Below are 21,217 nucleotides of genomic sequence, written 5' to 3'. Positions count from 1 at the left end.
GAGAAGGACAACAAACTGATCTTGTTCTCTCATCAATAAAGAATAACAGGTATCATCAACAGTTTATGGGTTTATGGTGGATCACAATCGAGTGACTATAATGGCAGGACGAGGCCTAGTCGTGTAAGTATACCCACTTATAATTATGTTTTTATGTATTCTGTTGGAGACGTCATTGTCTCTTCAACTGCACCTTTGTTTGGTCCCAAGTCCGAGCATCTTGATGCTGGATGAATCCCGACTCCGTCTCACAATTATGGAGAAAATAACTCAAGAGAGTCGACAATTTTCCATGAAAACAATATTTGAGAGCAATCAGTTTCTACTCTTCCTGTAGTTTATTTACAAAATTATCGGCACGCTAATATGGCCACTGGAGCACTTCCGGTTGGCTTCACTTCCCTAATCTCATTTGTCCTCCAGGTTTACTAAAAGACCTCAGTGACTTCAGTTATTCACCATTATGGAGGAGAAGGACCGGAGACCGGAGTTTTAAGAGCCATCACCTCATATTTAACAACAATACACCAATGATCATTTTCACACGTATTTTTTTTGTTCGTGTCGCATCTCCTCCAAAATGGCGGTCAACCAGCGAAACGCCCAGATGTAGTGACGTCACAGGAAAAAACTATTGATTGGCTGTATTTTAGTCTCACCTCTGTCTGTATCATGTTCATACGAGATTTTCTCATTTCAGTCACCAAGTGAAACACGTTCACGTAATTGGACTCTTCAATCTGCTGCAGGAGCATGTCGAGGGCAATGAACGTGCCCGTCCTGCCTACACCAGCACTGAAAATGAAAACCGTCCACAAACATCGTTTCACTTCCATGCATTGTGCTCGATTACTTTGTGGGTTTGATAACCCCAGGTGGTAAACATTTTCTAGGTGATATTGTAGTGAAATCGTATTCGTACTGAACCCGGGGTGATGCTCGCTGCTCGGTGACACCGCTAGGGGCGTGACTATAAGACCCGCTGCTGCGAACGGTGCTCCGAGACTTCTCCTGTGACATGTTACATCTGGTAGACTCGCTAACGGTACGCCTGCATAGATTATCCAGCTTGCTTGCATTGAATGATATGAATGGACCCATGAGATGTCACATCGTATACTTATTGTATTTTCTACTTTACAAGATGATGTTATGATCTAAATGCAATTAAACCAACCCGTTGGACTAAAGTTGTGTGGACCTGATTGGTTTTACACAACACTTAATTGCATTTAAGATCTACCGACATGGCTGGCAACAAGACGCTGACGGTGTCCGTATTCTGCGCCGACCCGCAAGCCCCGGATGGTGGCTTGCAGCTGAAGCACTGGCTCAGACAATTGGAGAATCTTTTTGATGAGCCTGAGACCGCTCCGACGGCTGCCGCGAAGCTAGCAACTCTCCATTCAAAAATCGACTACCGGGTGTACAACGCTATCGCTCAATGCGTGACGTATGACCTCTCCATCGCGGAGCTCAAACGGCTGTACATAAAGGAAAAAAGCCCGGTGTATGCACGATATTTGCTGCAAACGCGACGTCAGCAACCCAACGAGGCGATGGACCACTACGCCCAGGAGCTCCGGCAGCTTTTGCTGGACAGCGTCAGGGAGCCACGGACTCCCGCGCAGGCTCAGGATGATCGTCTTTTAGATGCCTTCGTTGCAGGGGTCTCCTCCCAGGAACTAAGGCTCAAACTCTTGGAGAAGACCGACCTGACCTTCGCTACGGCACTCGAGCAAGGGACAGTATACACCGAAGCGCGGATGCAATCGAACACCTATGATCGCACGCGCCTCTTGGCGGGCACCTCACTACACGCCCGGCCAGAGAGTGCTACCGCCGAGGACGCGGATCCGCTCGCTGAACTCCGGGATGCTCCGGAGGAAGGCCCAGCCCTGACGGCTGCCGTTACGACCAGACCCAAGGCCTTACGCGGGGCCGCATGCTTTTTCTGTGGGGGGCCACGTCATGCCCGGGTCGTGTGTCCGGCACGAGACGCTATATGCCATTTGTGCTCGCAAAAGGGACATTACGCGAAAGTGTGCAGGAAAACGGCACGCGGCTCGCGGCTCATTGACTCGCGCGGTCGCGGTCGCGCAGGCGCGGCGACCTTGAATGGGCTCATTGCGGAGCCCGCGAGCCGAGCCCGACACCCGGCGCCTTACCCGACTTCGAAGAGGAGGGCCCCTCTCTGCGGGCCCCTGGGCGCTCAGACGTCCTTGGCGGGCGTCACCGGACAGCCACCACCGTCTCATTCTCCATCGGGCACAAAGGACGTGTCCTTGACCAAACTCCGGGCCACACAAGGGGCTTTGAAGCCTCGCCAAGCCCCAGCGGAACGTTCTCCTTGAGTCGTCCACGAGCTAACGGCGGCCCACGCCCCGACAAAGGAGATTTCAAATACTACGGAGGCCTTTTGCTGCCAAAAATGTCAAAAGGCGATTTCGAATACTACGGAAGCCTTTTTCTGCCAAAAGTGTCAAAAGGCGATTTCAAATACTACGGAGGCCTTTTCCCGTCAGAATTGTCAGTTTTTGAATCGCGAAACACTGGAATGCTTGGGAAAGCCCTCTGATGACGATAATGGATTCCCCATGGTCAACACAGACTCCGGCCACGACCGCAAAACTGCTGCTGGCGTAGGATCCACCCGCGAGGCTGGTCCGACCCATTCGGGGGGCTCAGTCCCGCTCCCAGCAGCCTCGTCTGGCCTGGCTCAAGCCCTTATTCCCCTCAGGGTCGAAGGCCATTGTGTTCGGGCCTTGGTGGATACAGGATCTACGGATAGTTTTATCGACCAGCGACTTGTGCTCAGGCATGGATGGCGGATCTGGAGGTCTACGAGATGGATCTTCATGGCTTCCCAGGGGCTTCGACTCAGCACGAAGGGGGAATGCCGATTGAAACTCGTGCTAAAGGGACGGGTTTTCCCTGATGTACACCTTATGGTTTTACCCGCATTATGTGCTGATATTCTGTTAGGACACGATTTTCTTAAGCTGCATGGACGTCTGGTAATGGAGTTTGGTGGGCCTGACACTCTTGTTGTGGGGGCGGACGACGCGCTTGCGGTGTGCGCCTTAGCGCAAATGGACGTCCAGCCACTTTCGCTGTTCCCCAATCTAACCTCCGACTGCACCCCTGTCGCGGTAAAATCACGACGCTACTCTTGCGCTGACATGCAGTTTATTGCGGACGAAACGGCTCAGCTCTTGAAAGACGGCATCATAGAACCTAGTAGGTCGCCGTGGCGCGCCCAGGTCTTGGTGGTGCGCAGCGAGGCCCATCGCAGACGCATGGTAATCGACTATTCCCAAACGATTAACCGCTTTACACAGCTGGATGCCTACCCCCTTCCGGGGATGGACGCGCTCGTGCAACAGGTGTCCCAGTATTCGGTCTATAGCACTCTCGATCTCCGTAGTGCGTACCACCAGATCCCTATCTCTAGGGCGGATCGTATCTATACCGCATTTGAGTCGGGGCAGCGGTTGTACCAATTTACGCGATTGCCTTTTGGGTTAACGAACGGGGTCGCTTGTTTCCAGAGGGCCACGGATGACCTCGTTGCGCGGGAGCACTTAACCGATGTTTTCGTCTACCTCGATAATCTTACGGTTTGTGGATATGACCAAGGGCACCATGATGCTAATCTGAAGCGCTTCCTTGAGGTCGCGCAGCGGTATCACTTAACTATGAACGAGGATAAGTGCCAATACTCCCTACGCACGATAGATCTTCTGGGGTACACCGTGACCCATGGCTCTGTCACTCCGGATAAGGAGCGTCTGCGACCTTTGCTCGACATGGCCCCTCCCTGCGATCGGGCGTCCCTGAAGCGCGCCCTTGGGCTGTTCGCCCATTACTCCAAATGGGTGCAAAGTTTCTCCATGAAACTTCGCCCCCTTGTGGCCTGCGACACCTTCCCCCTGAGTCCGGCCGCATTGACGGCCTTTGAAGGCCTTAAGGCCGACATCGCCCGAGCCGCCGTGGCGACAATCGACGAGAGCGGCTCGTTCGTCCTCGAAAGTGACGCCTCGGTTCAGGCCATCGCGGCGACCCTCTCCCAAGGGGGGCGTCCCGTGGCTTTCTTTTCACGGACTCTTACCACCGCTGAGCGGAGACACTCGTCCGTTGAAAAGGAAGCGTATGCGATCGTCGAGTCTATTCGGCGATGGCGCCCATACTTACTCGGGCGGAGCTTCCAAATCATCACGGACCAGCAAAGCGTTGCGTTCATGTACGACACCTTACACGCCCAGCGCATTAAGAACGAGAAAATCACTCGCTGGCGTATCGAACTCGCCGACTTCTGTTACACCATCAAATATCGCCCGGGGAAGGATAACCAGGCCGCCGATGCCTTATCACGACCGGCTACATGTGCCGGTATCACCTCTTTGGAGGGCCTACGGGTGCTGCATGCCACTGCAGGTCATCCCGGCATAACGCGTTTCGCTCATTTTGTGCGGTGTGGGAATCTCCCATACTCGATTGACGATATCCGCCATATCTGTCGCGACTGCGCTATCTGCGCGGAAATCAAACCGCGTTTCTATAACCCTCCCATGGGGACTCTGGTGAAGGCTACACGCCCGTGGGAACGCTTGGCGATGGATTTCAAGGGCCCATTGCCGGTGTCGAGCGGCTCTCGCTATCTGCTCACTATCGTTGATGAGTACTCGCGATTCCCCTTTGCTTATACGTGCGCGGACATGACTGCTGCCACGGTGATGCGATGCTTACAGAACTTGTTCTCAATGTTCGGTTACCCGGCCTATGTCCATACCGACCGGGGTGCGGTCTTCTTGTCTCAGGAGGTGCGCGGCTATCTGCTCCAAAATAACATTGCGTCTAGTTACACCACGCCGTACAGACCCCAGGCTAATGGGCAGATCGAACGCTTCAACGGGATTATCTGGAGGGCCGTCATGCTCCACCTCCGGACCCTCGGCCGGGGCCTCGATAAATGGGCTTGGTCGCTACCTGCGGCGTTGAACTCGATCAGGGCTCTCCTGAGTACGGCAACCAACCAAACTCCCCACGAGCGACTTTTCCACCACCCCAGGAGCTCGGGGTGTATACGGTCTTTGCCCAGTTGGCTCGCTGGGCCCGGGCCGGCCTACCTTAAATGGGCGGTTCGCGCGAGCAAGTACGACCCCCTAGTGGACAAAGTGCAGATTCTCCAGGCTAATCCTGAGCATGCTCGTGTGATGACGACTGATGGCCGTGAGACTACTGTCTCTGTCTGTCACCTTGCCCCTTGCGGGGTCGACGACCTAAGTAGGGAATCGGACGAACCGATCGAACCCATCTATGAGACGATGGCCTCTCCCGACGCTCCCATCGCCGAAAGTCTACCGACCCTCCCCTCGCCGAGACTACCTGGGCCCGACGACTTGGAGTTACCCCCTTCGTCACCCGACCCTGTTGGCGCCTCTGACGCCGGGGACACGGGGATACGTGATGCCGTACCCGGGGAATTTCGGACGCGTGCTGGCAGAGAAATTCGCCGCCCGGCCCGATACGGTTGGGTCGACTGATGTTCTGCACCCTATTCGTGCTGACGCTCACTCGCTTTAGCCGCGCTGCCGTATAATTCTGACGGGGGGGAGAATGTTGTGAAATCGTATTCGTACTGAACCCGGCCGGGGTGATGCTCGCTGCTCGTTGACACCGCTAGGGGCGTGACTATAAGACCCGCTGCTGCGAACGGTGCTCCGAGACTTCTCCTGTGACATGTTACATCTGGTAGACTCGCTAACGGTACGCCTGCATAGATTGTCCAGCTTGCTTGCATTGAATGATATGAATGGACCCATGAGATGTCACATCGTATACTTATTGTATTTTCTACTTTACAGGATGATGTTATGATCTAAATGCAATTAAACCAACCCGTTGGACTAAAGTTGTGTGGACCTGATTGGTTTTACACAACAGATATCACCTGCAGTGGACCACAAATGGCCCGGGTCTGCACCCGTTCCCAAGCACATGCCCTTGGAAGAGACGGACAAACCACTCCAATGTTGTTGAAGCCGGCACACCAAAGTCGGGCCAAGAAAGAAAGTGGAAGTGATAGATCGGTCGACGTTGCATGCTTTTCATCTGAGGAGAAACATGAAGATGAAGAGGGCCGAGGAAGTACTTGTATGATAGTCATCTCATTACAAACCAGATACAGTATATACATTTAATGGACAAATCATACAAGGACTGGCCTTCCCAACCAGTTCATGAAAAACTTTCACCCTCCAAAAAAAACCCTGCCAAAATCTGTAATTTGGCGATGGTGCTGGCAATAACTTGGCTACTCTTCACGAAGGACACCATGGGATCTTTAGTGTCCACCATGAGGAGGCACCTATTACTGTGCCAAACAATGGGTCTTTGTTTAAACCAGGTAGAGGGTTGTTTATGACTGCTGTGGTGTCCTACACTAAACTACGCCTGTAATGTTGATGTCGCTCTAAGCTTTTGCTGCTTGTTCTGGTGAAACGGATTTCTCAGGGGTTTACTCGGCTGTTATGAACCAGATTCCTGTAGCATCGAACAAGCTCTTCGGTTTGTTGTTCATCCTGAAGGATGGGTGGACACCTGAACAACAACATGGAAGTTTACCATAAAGACCTATAGTAGCCAAGCTGTCCTGGATCTGATCCCCTCCTCACCATCTCTTCTTCCCACTGGCTTTCCTATCATTTGCAAATGTAAAGTTTGCTCCTGCCTACAATCCAAATCTATAGTATAAAATTGCCCACAATAAGTGTCCCAATACTGATCCTTGAGGTTCCTCACTAATATGCAATCTGATTGACTTTGACAACCATTCTGTTTCCTATTGCTAAACCAGATCTTTGGATCCATTTTGCTATTCTACCTCCCACATCACATGCTCAAACCTTAATTAGCAGCCTGTGGCATGGCTGGTTCTTTAAGAAAGCCTTCTGAGAACAGGTATATTGTAGGTACAGTATACTGTACTCCCCTTATCCACAAATATTATCTAATGTCATAAAATTCCACCAAACTTAACAATCTCGCTTTTAAAAGTTCCTTCCACTTATCCTTTTAACCATTTGAGAAAGAGAGAAAGAAGGAGACAAAGAGAAAGAGAAAGAAGAGGGAAAGGGCCGGTCCATGGGGACCGATCGGCACTCTGACCGTGCCCGTGCTGTCCTGACGAATCTGGGCAGCAGAAAAGAGTGGGGAAGATTTGGCTCCAGACTTGCATTGAGGGGTACAACCATCACTAATATGTCTAATGTTAAATTCCTTGCTGCAAGATTTGACATCAACAGGAAAACGAGTCAGAGATCAGAAATAAGTTCCATCAACCTGGTAATATTGCAGAGATATCCTGGTAACATCCCTGCAGAGAAGAAGTCCATTCCTTTTTAATAGAGCTCTTGTCTATTTAGATTTATCAGCAAAACATGACTTTTTCAGCAAAACATGAAAGATCAGCAAAACATGAAAGAGCGAGAAAATAACGTTTTCTCACTCTTTTTCTCTCTCTTTTTCTCTCTCTTTTTCTCGCTCTTTTTCTCTCTCTTTTTCTCTCCCTTTTTCTCGCTCTTTTTCTCGCTCTTTTTCTCGCTCTTTTTCTCTCTCTTTTTCTCGCTCCTTTTCTCTCTCTTTTTCTCTCTTTTTTTTCTCGCTCTTGTTCTCTCTCTTTTTCTCTCTCTTTTTCTCGCTCTTTTTCTCTCTCTTTTTCTCTCTCTTTTTCTCGCTCTTTTTCTCGCTCTTTTTCTCGCTCTTTTTCTCTCTCTTTTTCTCGCTCTTTTTCTCGCTCTTTTTCTCTCTCTTTTTCTCTCTCTTTTTCTCTCTTTTTTTTCTCGCTCTTGTTCTCTCTCTTTTTCTCTCTCTTTTTCTCTCTCTTTTTCTCTCTCTTTTTCTCGCTCTTTTTCTCTCTCTTTTTCTCGCTCTTTTTCTCGCTCTTTTTCTTGCTCTTTTTCTCTCTCTTTTTCTCGCTCTTTTTCTCGCTCTTTTTCTCACCCTTTTCTCTCTCTTTTTCTCTCTCTTTTTCTCTCTCTTTTTCTCGCTCTTTTTCTCGCTCTTTTTCTCGCTCTTTTTCTCTCCCTTTTTCTCGCTCTTTTTCTCGCTCTTTTTCTCTCTCTTTTTCTCGCTCTTTGTCTCCCTCTTTTTCTCTCTCTTTGTCTCTCTCTTTTTCTCTCTCTTTGTCTCTCTCTTTTTCTCTCTCTATTTCTCTCTCTTTTTCTCTCTCTATTTCTCTTTTTCTCTCTCATTGTCTCTCTCTTTCTCTCTCTCTCTTTCTCTCTCTTTGTCTCTCTCTTTTTCTCTCTCTTTGTCTCTCTCTTTTTCTCTCTCTCTTTCTCTCTCTCTTTCTCTCTCTTTGTCTCTCTTTGTCTCTCTCTTTTTCTCTCTTTTGCTCTCTCTTTTTCTCTCTCTTTGTCTCTCTCTCTTTCTCTCTCTTTGTATCTCTCTCTTTCTCTCTCTTTTGCTCTCAATTTTTCTTTCTGACTCTTTTTCACTCTCTTTTTCTCTCTCTTTCTCTCTTTTTCTCTCTTTTTCTTGCTGTCTTTCTCTCTTTTTCTTGCTCTCTTTCTCTCTCTCTCTCTCTCTCTCTCTCTCTCTCTCTCTCTCTCTCTCTCTCTCTCTCTCACTCTCTCTCTCGGTTCTGAAGGTATTACAAGATAATCATGCAGCCGGTCACGCAATTGCTCACACATTGCATAAAGTTGCTATAGCTCATATTGGTTTGCACAGGGACGGCTGTACCAACAAGGTTTTTTTTATGTACTGTATGATGGAAGTGAGGCAGAGAACCATTTCCACGTCAAAAAGTGTGTGCAACAGACATGTTTCCTTACGTGTTGTATCTGCATCTTCCGGATGATCCAGTCTTTGCTGTGTTTTTCCTCACTGAAGCATGTCACGTTGATGTCTCCAAAACACAGTGGTTCCTCATCCATTGGCCAATAACGTTCACATTTGAGCTTCCCACACAGACAGAATACATTATTAATGTTCAAGAGAGGACAGCGGTGAAATGTTTTTTTCTCAGTAATTGCAGCTGAGATCTAAAATTTTACCTATAAATTTTTTCTCTAACATACCTCCCTTTGCAACGGTTGTTAGAATATGACCTGGACTTTTGCTTATAATTTACTAGCAGAAGTACCCGGCATTGCCGGGCGGGGGAGGGGAGGGGGAGGGGGAAGGGGAGGGGAGGGGAACAGAGTGGGGGAGCGAGCCCCTTGGCAAAGCGAGCGATTTTTTTTTTCATAGCATCATAGCGTCATAGCGTTCATAGCGTCATAGCGATGTTTTTTTTTCATAGCGTCAGCGTCATAGCGTTCATAGCGTTCATAGCGTTCATAGCGTTTCATAGCGTCATAGCGATTTTTTTTTCATAGCGTCATAGCGTTCATAGCGTCATATCGTTCATAGCGATTTTTTTTTTCATAGCGTCATAGCGTTGATAGCGTCATAGCGTTCATAGCGTCATATCGTTCATAGCGTTCATAGCGTCATCACGTGATCACTCTGAGCGAATCAGCGCCCACCTGCTCTGATTCCGTTGATTCCGTGCGCTGAAATGCGCTGAGGTAAATATGAATAAAAAATATGGATCGTCAAATATTTTGAGTTCGGCCATGTTCGTCCCAGGCTCAATGGCCATGTCTATGCCAAATATCAAGCACGTAAGCCTCTCCGTTTAGGAGTCTATCGGTAACATTACACACACACACACACACACACACACACACACACACACACACAAACTGTGTTTTATATATATAGACTAGCAAAGTTACCCAGTGTTGCCGGGTATTTTCCAAGGTGTACACTTGGAGAAGTTAGCTCAGGTGGTTACCTTTTTTCTACAAACTATACTTTCACCGTTAAAAGTTGTGTTGTTAGATGAGCAGTAAAATTACTTTTAAATCTATAGGTTGTGTTTGTACTATTTTCGGTTTTTGAGTGATTAGCACATTTGAGAGGATCTTGTGACTCCTTCATCCATCTTACCGATCATAGTAATGTCTTAATTAACAGTTATTTTCACATCTGATACCACATTTGACGATTGGAGCTCACCATCTCACCAATTATATCGGTATCTGAGTTGAAATCCGAAAATAATTCGAGTTTTTATAAAGCATTGTATGTGTGGATCTAACCTTGGAGATGGCAACATGTGGTGGCTTGTGTGTTAATAAGTAATGAATTGTGAGAAAATGATTTAAAGTTTAAAATACCTCGCAGATCATCCCCAATCCCAAACCATGATCTTTTCTATTATTACTATTACTATTACTATTACTGCTACTGCTGCTGCTGCTGCTGCTACTGCTACTGCTGCTGCTGCTACTGCTGCTGCTGCTACAACTACCACTACTTTTCTATTTTTTTTTACTAGTATACTAGTGGCAGTATACTACCACTATTATTTTCTATTATTTATATTATTATTTTCTATCTTTTCTATTATTACTATTACTATTACTGCTACTGCTGCCGCTGCTGTCGCTGCTGCCACTACTACCACTACTACTATGCCACACCATTTTGCTGCTCCTCGAGATGTGCAACTTTTCGACATTTCCTCCTCATCCTCCTCCGTTTTCGTTTGTATTTTTGTTTTGTTTTGGGTATCTGAACCGAGTTGGTTCATTTTCTTATTTTATTTTGATGTTCCGTGTGATTTAATTAGTCCTTTTGTGTTCAGGCCTAGCCGCGGCGTGCGGCCGCACCCCGTGTTGGACTAGTTACGCCTTATTGCGGCATTATTGTTAACGTACTTAGCGATCCTTTTGTTCTTTGGTTTAATCATCATTTAGTATGCTGAATTCGCACACTGTGGTGATCGGGTGTGTGAGTGAGTGTTATTTGATTAATAACGTGTTTTTGTTACCTTGGTTCTTAGAGGGACAATTAATTATTTTTGAATCATGCCGATGCTAACTGAATGGGCTGATGTCACTGCGGCCACTTCTGGTGCAGGTGTGGGGGGAAAAGCACACCCGTTTCAGTCTTTGACAAGGAAACATGGCGTGAGATGCGAGTTGGGACAAACCACCCAAATGAAAGCGTATGTGGTGCAATGTCCATTGTGGTTGGTTCATCAGTAATAGTTGCAGCCTCTAAAATGTATGGAAGAGCTGTGTTCTTCCTTAAATCCGAGGCTGCAGCGAATAAGGTGATAGAGAAAGGCATTGTTGTAGGAGGGTTGTTTGTCCAAGTAGAACCACTTTCGAGCCTTCAAACACCAATCATACTCTCTAACATGCCTCCCTTTATTGCTCATCATGTGGCCGTGCCATTCTTGGAGCGATTGGGGTGCTAAGATCACACATTAGGCCTGTGCCTCTCGGATGTCGTGAGCCTGCACTACGTCATATCTTGTCTTTTAAAAGCCAAGTTTCCATTGAACTGTACAATAGACATGGAATTGTTTGAAGGCAAGAATTTTAAGGTCTTTTATATGACCAATGAGCCTTGTTGTCATATTTGTAAGGCAAAGGATCACTTGAGAGCAGACTGTCCCATTGTCTTAAAGAAAGTGTCTGCTCCTCGGAGCGTTGAACAGCAAAAGGAAAATGAGAATATCACTCCAGATATCAGTAAAGAGGTACCTGCTCCTCCATGTCCAGAAGAGTTGAAGGAAGAGGAAAGTAGTACTTCAGAGGTTTCTGTGCCATGTCCTGGCCATAGCTTACCCTCAGACATAGACCAATGGCAAATGGTAAAGTTAGGGAAAGGGAAAAGGGCACAGAAGAGAAAATCGGAGCCAGAAGATTATGGAATGGTGATCATGTTGATACTTCTGAGGATACAACTGATAAGGACATGGCAAAACGATCAACAAAGTCAGGTGCTCTGGAAGAAATCGAGATCGTTACAGAACCTGAACAAATGGAAGAAGAAATAGGTACTCATCCTCAAGTACCAGATCATGAATCTATACATGATCTGGTACTCAAGTACCAGAATCGACTGCCAAGTGCAGCTAATGATCTGCAAAAGAGCGAACAGACAAGCAAAATATCTATAACTAAAGCCAGTGCGGTAATGACGACCGACCCGGTGACATCTCCTGACTTGGCAGAGTTAAAGGAGACTGAGAGGTCTGTTGTGGAGATGGTACATCCCGCTGCACAAACAACAGCTGCAAAGAAGCTTCGCAATAAGCCAATTGAAGCTACATCCACAGTGGAACTTCCTCAAAGAAAAAACACCACCGAATGCTCAAAGGAAACTGTGGAGTCCATTTCTGTTGAAGAAAGGATACTAAAAGATCCAATCATACAAGCAGTTGAGGTCGTGTCTGTACGGATGGAGGTGTTGAGTACTTCCTCTGTATCCACAAGATGTGCAGAGAGGGAAGTCGACAGACACGCCACCCGGGAAACACCTCAAATGGATGAACTCCTCATTCCCTTGGAAGTAGCATCCTCAATTCCTACAGCTTTGTCTAATGGGGCAGCAATATCTGCACCAGTAATACCGGAGGACGTTTCATCCATGTTGCCAGAAGCCTCTGCTAAGCCTGTTTTAAGTAACGATGAGGTAGAGGGTAAGACACCCAGAGAAAACAAAACAAAGGGGAGAGACCATGAGATCCCAGACAGTGACGACGAGGAGAGCATTGGGGACTGGGAAGATCACGGAGCGATGATGACCTTCGAGTCAGAACTGCCTTCAGGGCATCTTTCTTGCATTCCTGGCAATGAAATTTGAGAGTTCCTTGAAAAAAGTTTACATAGTAGGAAGAAAGTTGAAACTGCCTTGAAAAGGTGGAAAGACTACAATTTACTCGTGCATTCTCGAGATGTACTGAGAAGAGAAGGACACAAAAGTAAGGCTTCAGACATGGCTGAACAAGTCCGAGTCAGGAAGTTTCTTTCACAACTGTTGATCTATGGGTCTAAGAATGAACCGACTTAGACTGGGTGTTTCTACTTTATGAAAGCAAAGAATTTTAATTTTCATGATGACCGCAATAACTTTTCGTCTTGGATCATTGAATGTCAATGGATGTAAAGATGCATTTCGGGTGCATCAATTATTATTGTCCCTCTGTTTGAAGGAGAAACTTGGAGTGGCGTTTATACAAGAAACCCACACAACTCAGGTTGATGCTTTCAGATGGAGAAGTCAATGGCAAGGATCGGCGTATTTTAGTCACTTGACAGATATGTCCCGTGGGGTGGCTATCCTATTTTCATCATCCTTAAAGGCAGATAGACTTGTGATAAATGAGGTCAGTTTAGGCCGTTTGTTGTGCCCCGTCGCACAGCGGAGCGAAAGGGGAAGTAGTGGTTTTCCCCTCCGTCCGTGTGTCCGTCCGTCCATGCGTGCGGGCGTGTGTGTGTGCGTACGGGCGTGCATGCGTGCGTGCTTGCGTAAGCGAAGGACCGCATTCGAATTTGGTGTGTGGGTGCAACCCACGTCAAAATCCAAGATGGCCGCCACCATGTATGCCTGATGCCATGTATGTCTGAACCTTGTGAGCTGAATATCTTGAAAAATAAGCGAAGTACCAACTTCTAATCTGGTGTGTGGGTGTATCTCGGCATAAGGACGAACGCTATTGAAAATTGAGTCGCCACGTCAAAATCCAAGATGGCCACCGCCATGTATGTCTGAACCTTGTGAGCTGAATATCTTGAAAAATAAGCGAAGTAGCAACTTCTAATTTGGTGTGTGGGTGTATCTAGGCATAAGGAAGAACGCTATTGAAAATTGTTTCGCCACGTCAAAATCCAAGATGGCCGCCACCATATATATGTCTGAACCTTGTGAGCGAAATATCTCGAAAAATAAGCGAAGTACCAACTTCTAATTTGGTGTGTGGGTGTACCTAGGCAAAAGGAAGAACGCTATTGAAAATTGGGTCGCCACATTCAAAATCCAAGATGGCCACCACCATATATGTCTGAACCTTGTGAGCAAAATATCTCGAAAAATAAGCGAAGTACAAACTTCTAATCTGGTGTGTGGGTGTATCTAGGCACAAGCAAGAAGGCTGTTTAAAATTGGGTCGCCACGTCAAAATCCAAGATGGCCGCCGCCATGTATGTCTGAACCTTGTGAGCGAAATATCTCGAAAAATAAGCGAAGTACCAACTTCTAATCTGGTGTGTGGGTGTATCTAGGCACAAGCAAGAAGGCTGTTTAAAATTGGGTCGCCACGTCAAAATCCAAGATGGCCGCCGCCATGTATGTCTGAACCTTGTGAGATGAATATCTTGAAAAATGAGCGAAGTACCAACTTCTAATTTGGTGTGTGGGTGTATCTCGGCATAAGGAAGAACGCTATTGAAAATTGGGTCGCCACGTCAAAATCCAAGATGGCCGCCACCATATATATGTCTGAACCTTGTGAGCGAAATATCTCGAAAAACAAGCGAAGTACCAACTTCTAATGTGGTGTGTGGGTGTATCTAGGCATAAGGAAGAACGCTATAGAAAATTGGGTCGCCACGTCAAAATCCAAGATGGCCGCCGCCATGTAAGTCTGAACCTTGTGAGCGGAATATCTTGAAAAATAAGCGAAGTACCAACTTCTAATCTGGTGTGTGGGTGTATCTAGGCATAAGGAAGAACGCTATAGAAAATTGGGTCGCCACGTCAAAATCCAAGATGGCCGCCTCCATGTATGTCTGAACCTTGTGAGCGAAATATCATATCATAGCATGTTTTCTGCGTCTTCCACTTTGTCAACTCACATCACTTCCCCGACGGGGGACCGAGGCGTAACGCTTGTTACATGTGAAAATACGGGTTGAGGATGTTGTTATTAACCTCGTGAACATTTATGCGCCATGTGTTGGAGCTGGGAGAGTGCGTTTCTTTTACCACATGCGGAGATTTATGCTTACCTTACCTGACGAAGAATTCGTAATTATTGGAGGTGACTTTAACTGCACTTTCAATCCCTCACTCGATCACGTGGGTCAAGAGCCGCATGGTCCTTCTGCTAAAGCTTTACAAGAAGCAATAATGTAGTTAAACCTGAGAGACATTTGGCACATACAACACCCCACAGACAGGTCATTTACATACACTAGCATCAGGAGTGGCCATATCTCGCAATCCCGACTAGACAGAATCTATCTGTCTTATCGTTGGTGCAGGAATATCATTGACTGCGGTATCAAATTCGCACATTTTATGGATCATAATCTGGATAAAGCTTTCTCTTGCTGAGACAAGGCACGGTACAAGTCTCTGGCACTTCAACAATGCCTTAGTTCACGATTAAGGTTTTCTTTCAGTATTTCATAACTTTTGGCAGGTGTGGAGAAGCAGAAAAGGAGATTTCTGCTCGCTTGGAAGCTGGTGGGATGTGGGGAAGGTGCGGCTGAAATTGTTGTGCCAGGAGTACTCATACGGACCGAGCAAACACTTGGGATGGAGTTAAGGAGGCTAGAAGAGGAGTTGTTGCCTCTCGAGTGTCGTCTGACAACACTTACCCCTGGCTGCTGAATTGCAAAGCTATGAAGGAAAAAAGAACACCCTGAAAGTGTATAGCACTGGAAAGACCCGGGGAGCGTATATGCGCTCGCGGTTGATGAGTACGCTACTATTCGAAGGGGAATGCTCCCTGAGCTACATTAACGCTTTGGAACAATGCAAGGGTCTATCTAAGACGATATGCAGTGTTCTGGCTGAAGATGGCTATGTACTTGATAATTGCAGAAGTGTTCATGAACGAATTTGAGCCTTTTATGCACAGCTGTACTTGGGGAAAAGTGTGGACGCTAATGCTTGTGGCACTTTGTGGAATAGCCTCCCAGTGGCTGTTCCAGAGGATCGAGAACAACTAGAGGCTCCTTTAACTCTGGAGGAATTTACGACTGCTCTACAGAATCTGTCGGTGGATAGGTCCCCTGGAATTGATGGCCTATCTTGCGAGTTCTACAAAAAAAGTCTGGGATCTGATTGGACATGACTACCTGAGCGTATCCCAGGAAGCATGTGATACAGGCCAAATGCCACAGTCTTGGCGTCGAGCAACCTTGGCTTTGATTCCGAAGGAGGGAAACTTGAGAGATATGAGGAACTATCATCCGGTGTCTCTGTTATGTGTGGACTACAAAATAATGGCAAAAGTGTTTTCAAATCGTCTGGGACCTGTGTTGATAAAATTAGTGGTTTCTGACCAGTCATACGGTCACGTAAAAAAGTAAGTACACCCCATGTAAAGTTTTGACTTTTTCAACATATTTAAACATACAGCTATTTGATCTTCATTTCAACAATATTGCTAGATAAAGGTGATATAATATAACAAATATCATGAAACATTTACATTTTGTAGTCCATTGTATAATTTAAATAAACATAAATGCAAATTTCACATGTGGAAAAAGTAAGTACACCCCTGGCGGCTCTGTTAGGTGGTATTGCCCCCTTTGGCAGAAACAACCTCAAGTAGGCGTTTCTTATAACTGTCTACCAGTCTGTGACATCGACTGGGAGAAATTTTTGCCCACTCCTCCATGCAGAATTCTTTCAGCTGTGCGATGTTTGAGGGGTTTCTTGCATGCACAGCTCGTTTCAAATCCCCCCACAACATCTCGATGGGATTTAGATCCGGGCTTTGACTTGGCCATTCCAGAACCCTCCATTTCTTTCTTTTCAGCCATTTCTTGGTGGATTTACTGGTTTGTTTAGGGTCATTGTCATGTTGCAAGGTCTCCCTTCGTTTGAGCTTCAACTTTCCGACAGATGGCCTCACATTATCCTCAAGCACCCTCTGGTACAATGAAGAATTCATAGTGGCTTCTATGATTGCGAGCTGCCCAGGCCCTGATGCAGCAAAGCTGCCCCAAACCATAATATTTAAACCACCATGCTTTACAGTTGGTATCAGGTTCTTGTGGTCAAATGCTGTCTTTGGTTTTCACCAAACATGTCTACTGGTACTGTGGCCAAATAGCTCTACCTTTGACTCATCTGTCCAGAGCACATTGTTCCAGAAGTGCTGGTCTTTGCCGAGGTGTTCATTGGCAAACTTTAGTCTTGCCCTGATGTTCTTTCTGGACAGCAAAGGTTTCCTCCTGGCATACCTCCCATGTAGATCAAATTTGTGCAGCCTCTTTCTAATGGTAGACTCATGCACTTTGACATCAACAGTGGCAAGAGCTACCTGTCGGTCCCGTAATGACATTCTGGGGTTCTTAGAGACTTCTTTCAGCATCTTGCGGTCTGCTCTCGGGCTGAACTTCCTGGGGCGGCCTGGCCTGAACAAGTTGGCAGTTGTTTGGAATCTTCTCCACTTGTAGATGATCTTCCGGACAGTCGAATGATTGATTTCAAATTGTTTGGAGATTTTTTAAAATCCCTTCCCAGACTCGTAGGAATCTATAAACTTCTTTCTGAAGGCCTCTGAGAGCTCTTTTGATCTCGACATAGTGACGCTGCACACTTCAACAACAAAGAGCAAACCAAACTAAATGTCTGAGGTTTAAATAAGACAGGTTCCTCCAAGATCCTCTCTGACGATGTTCTAATCATTTGCACCTGAGCTGGTGCACCTGATTCTAATTTTAGGTATTTGAAGTAGTGATAAATGTAGGGGTGTACTTATTTTTCCACATGCGAAATTTACATTTATGTTTATTTAAATTATACAATGGACTACAAAATGTAAATGTTTCATGATATTTGTTATATTATATCACCTTTATCTATCAATATTGTTGAAATGAAGATCAAATAGCTGTATGTTGAAGTATGTTGAAAAAGTCAAAACTTTACATGGGGTGTACTTACTTTTTCACATGACTGTATATCTGATCAGGGACTTGATACACGATGCATGCATGACTAAAACTCAAATTGGGTTCCTCTCTTTCGATCAGGAGAAAGCATTTAACCGAGTGAACCATGACTACCTTTTTGAGACCTTGCTATCCTTCGGGTTAGGGAGGAGATATGTAGGTATGCTTCGGACACTTTACACTTCTGCAGAGTGCCTCATTAAAGTTGATGATTTCTTACTCGCACCTCTTCCTTTTGAGAGTGGAATAAGGCAACCGTCCTCTGTCTGGCCAGCTATATTACTTGTGTATTGAGCCTTTTCTCTGTCTGATGAGGCGAAGGTTAACTGGCATCATGGTACCGGGCTGTAATAGTCCCTTCTTTCTTTCTGCTTATGCTGATGATGTTCTCGTGTTTGCGGGAAGTGCAAGAGACATGCAAACAGATTATGACTGTCAGAAAATCTACTCGGCAGCATCCTCTGCTCCAATAAACTGGCAGAAGAGCTCTGGACTACTGGTTGGATCGATGCAGATAGGCGAACTCCCTATGCTGTTTCAGCAATTAACATGGAGTCACCAGGAACTCGAACATTTGGGGGTCTATTTGTCAATCTGTCGTAATGGCTCATCAATTCGCAATTGGATCACTCTGGAAGGGAAAATGCAGGTGAAGCTGAGAGATTGGAATGGATTATTAAGGATCCTATCTTTACATGGGAGAGCTCTTTTACTGAAACAATTTGTCCTTCCCAAACTGTTGTTCAGGCTTTCTTGCATAAGTGTTCCTGATTGGTTTCTGGCTAAGATGCAAAGGAAGTTGGTGGACTGCTTTTGGAATGGGCAGCATTGGGTATCTCTGGGAATCCTGAGCGTGTCTCTTGCTGAAGGTGGACAGGGTTTTCCCTGCCTTCGAAGCCACTTTTACACCTTCAGGCTACAGACAATTAAACGATACCTTTATGCAAACCCAACACCACAATGGTGCACGCTGGCATCATACTTTTTCAGTAAAGTGCTCGGCCTAGGGTATAAAAGGCAAATTTTCAGTATCAACCGCAAAAACATTTCCAGTGACCCATTGCCTTCTTTTTATCAGGAAATGCTGAAGGCCTGGTAATCTGGTATACAATTGAAATGACCAGAACAAATGGTCCCCACCCTGGGAAAGACCTGCTGGAAGAGCCGCTTTTCTTGAACCCTCTACTACAAGCCCCACTGCTAGCTTCCATCAGTGTAAGGAGAAAACTCTTGTTGAAAAATATTACGACAATGGCATTCTCTTACCAGAGGAACTTGCAGCAAAGGTAGACTTGCAGACAATAATAGTTCCTTTTAGGATACTCCAATAGTTTAAAAAGTCACTGCCTCCTGATTACCTGGAGTACCTGGAGAAGCCTTACGAAGGTGAGGATGCTATGCAGCTTTGCCCTCCTACTTCCATGGCTTTTACAATGAAACCGCATGGATGCGATCCTTTCCCTGCGCCACCTCCGCATAATATGAGCAAGGTCCCTGGCATGGCTGGGGTGCCCTTCTGTAACACATCAAGGGAGGAAATATATGGGCGAGTAATCCACTCACTCCACTTTGTTGCGTTAGCAAATCGCATGGACACTCCGTGGCGTGAGGTTCTTCTGTCTCCTTTGCCTGTCCATCCAAGTTGGGAATCTCTTTATCTCTACCCAACAACAAGGGTGGTTGGGGACCTAAGTTGGCGGTTGCTTCATGGGGCACTAAGTTCTGGAGTTCTCCTGCAACACTTCACAAGCACTCTCATGGATGTTGCTTCTGTAGGCAAGCAGAAACCATTTACCACATATATCTGCAATGTCCACGTCTTCAACTGGTGTTTTTGCTGGTGAAAAACCTGCTCTTGCGTTTTTGGCTTCATTTCTCCCCAACACTTTTTATTTTTGGTAACCCGGTGAAGAAAGAGAGTCGATCACGGGATCTCTTGGTTAACTTTGTTTTCGCATCTGCAAAACTTGCAATATATAAAACTAGAAAGTGGGAGATTGAAAGCAATGTCGTGCAGTGTTGTTTTGTATGCCTGAGAACTTTGCTACATTCACGAATCACTTCTGAGTTTAAGGTGGCACAATATTCCCGATCTGTCGGGAATTTTATAGAAGTCTGGACAGTACATAATGCACTTTTTAGTGTTTCCCCACAAGGTACCTTGCTATTATTTGTTTAAAGGTGTCATTTTGTATTTTTGGTGTTCTTTTAACTCTCCATCTGTCTTGGTAGTGCTTTCTCTTTAAAATGCTCTACCTTGTCTACTGCAGTTCAAACCATGGACTTGCAGGGATGAGGAAGTTGAACGACATTAAACAGGAAACTTATGTTTGCCTGAACTTTCCTGAGTGCAAACCTCTGTTGTCTTTCCAACAAAACTACTGCTACTACTGCTACTACTACTACTACTACTACTACTACTACTACTACTACTACTACTACTACTACTACCACTACCACTACTACTACTACTACTGCCGCTACTACTACCACCACCGCTACTACTACCGTTGCTACTGCTATACTACTACCACATCTGCTACTATTACTCCTACGGCGACTACTACTACTACTACTGCCACGACTACCGCCGCTACTACCACTGGAAATAATTTTTTTCGCCCGCAAAAAACCGTGAATACGCGGGACACAAGGCCGCGAATGCGAATGTAGAAGCAGGTCACATTTTATCTACCGCGAATATGGTGAACGTGTGAATGTTGGGACTGATTCTGTGTGTGTGTGTGTGTGTGTGTGTGTGTGTGTGTGTGTGTGTGTGTGTGTGTGTTTATGTATGTATATATATATATATATATATATATATATATATATATACTACTGTGTTCAAAAAGTATCCGACCTTTATTTTTCGTGCGTAAAAAAAAGAAGCTAGGGAGGCGTTGATTGGTGCACGTATGTAGGCGATCCTAATGTGCACGCGTGAATTTTTTCCCACCTGCAGAAGCTGTCATTCGACGGCAGACCGCCGATGAGTGAGGACATGTAAGTGAGCGCCGTCGGATTTTCGTTTTTGACAAAATGACGGAAAAACTTGAACAACGCTACTGCATCAAATTTTGTGTTTTTTGGCCTCGGGATGTTGGATGCTTCCATTGTGATGACTGCAACTTGGTTTCTGGGTCGTACACATAAACCCATGACTCATCGCCAGTGATCACTGTGTTGAGGAAGCTGGGATCGCTGTTCACAGTCTCCAGCATGTCCTGTGCGATCTCCAAACGGAGTTGCTTCTGCTCAATCGTTAGCAGCTTTGGTACGAACTTCGCTGAGATTCTCCTGAAGCCCAAATCCTCCTTCATAATGAAATGAACGGTGTTGAATCTTGCGGATTGTTTCCACTTGGGAATCGCCAAGCTTTACACAAAATTTGATGCAGTAGCGTTGTTCAAGTTTTTCCGTCATTTTGTCAAAAACGAAAATCCGACGGCGCT

The 21,217-nt window shown here is 46.1% G+C and overlaps 1 protein-coding gene across 8 annotated transcripts in view; it reads right to left on the bottom strand.

The window, feature by feature from the left end:
* Positions 1–21,217, bottom strand: part of LOC137413458 (receptor-type tyrosine-protein phosphatase H-like) — a 308,008-nt gene that overhangs the window by 3,873 nt on the left and 282,918 nt on the right. For 7 of the 8 annotated variants that reach the window (XM_078774405.1, XM_078774399.1, XM_078774401.1 and 4 more), the window contains 3 exons: positions 8,841–8,966; positions 5,954–6,114; positions 660–795 (listed from right to left, as the gene is read on the bottom strand). In XM_078774405.1, coding sequence (XP_078630531.1) covers positions 660–795; positions 5,954–6,114; positions 8,841–8,966 — 423 coding nt within the window. Of the gene's footprint in view, positions 1–659; positions 796–5,953; positions 6,115–8,840; positions 8,967–19,123; positions 19,282–21,217 lie in introns of those variants that run through there. The other variant, XM_078774403.1, reaches the window with a different exon arrangement.

The sequence above is a fragment of the Myxine glutinosa genome, chromosome 3, assembly GCF_964187855.1.
Source record: "Myxine glutinosa chromosome 3, kmMyxGlut1.1, whole genome shotgun sequence".
Taxonomy (NCBI): Eukaryota; Metazoa; Chordata; class Myxini; order Myxiniformes; family Myxinidae; genus Myxine; species Myxine glutinosa.
The sequence above is the reverse complement of the archived record's forward strand: the minus strand, read 5'-3'. Positions and strand labels throughout refer to the sequence as shown.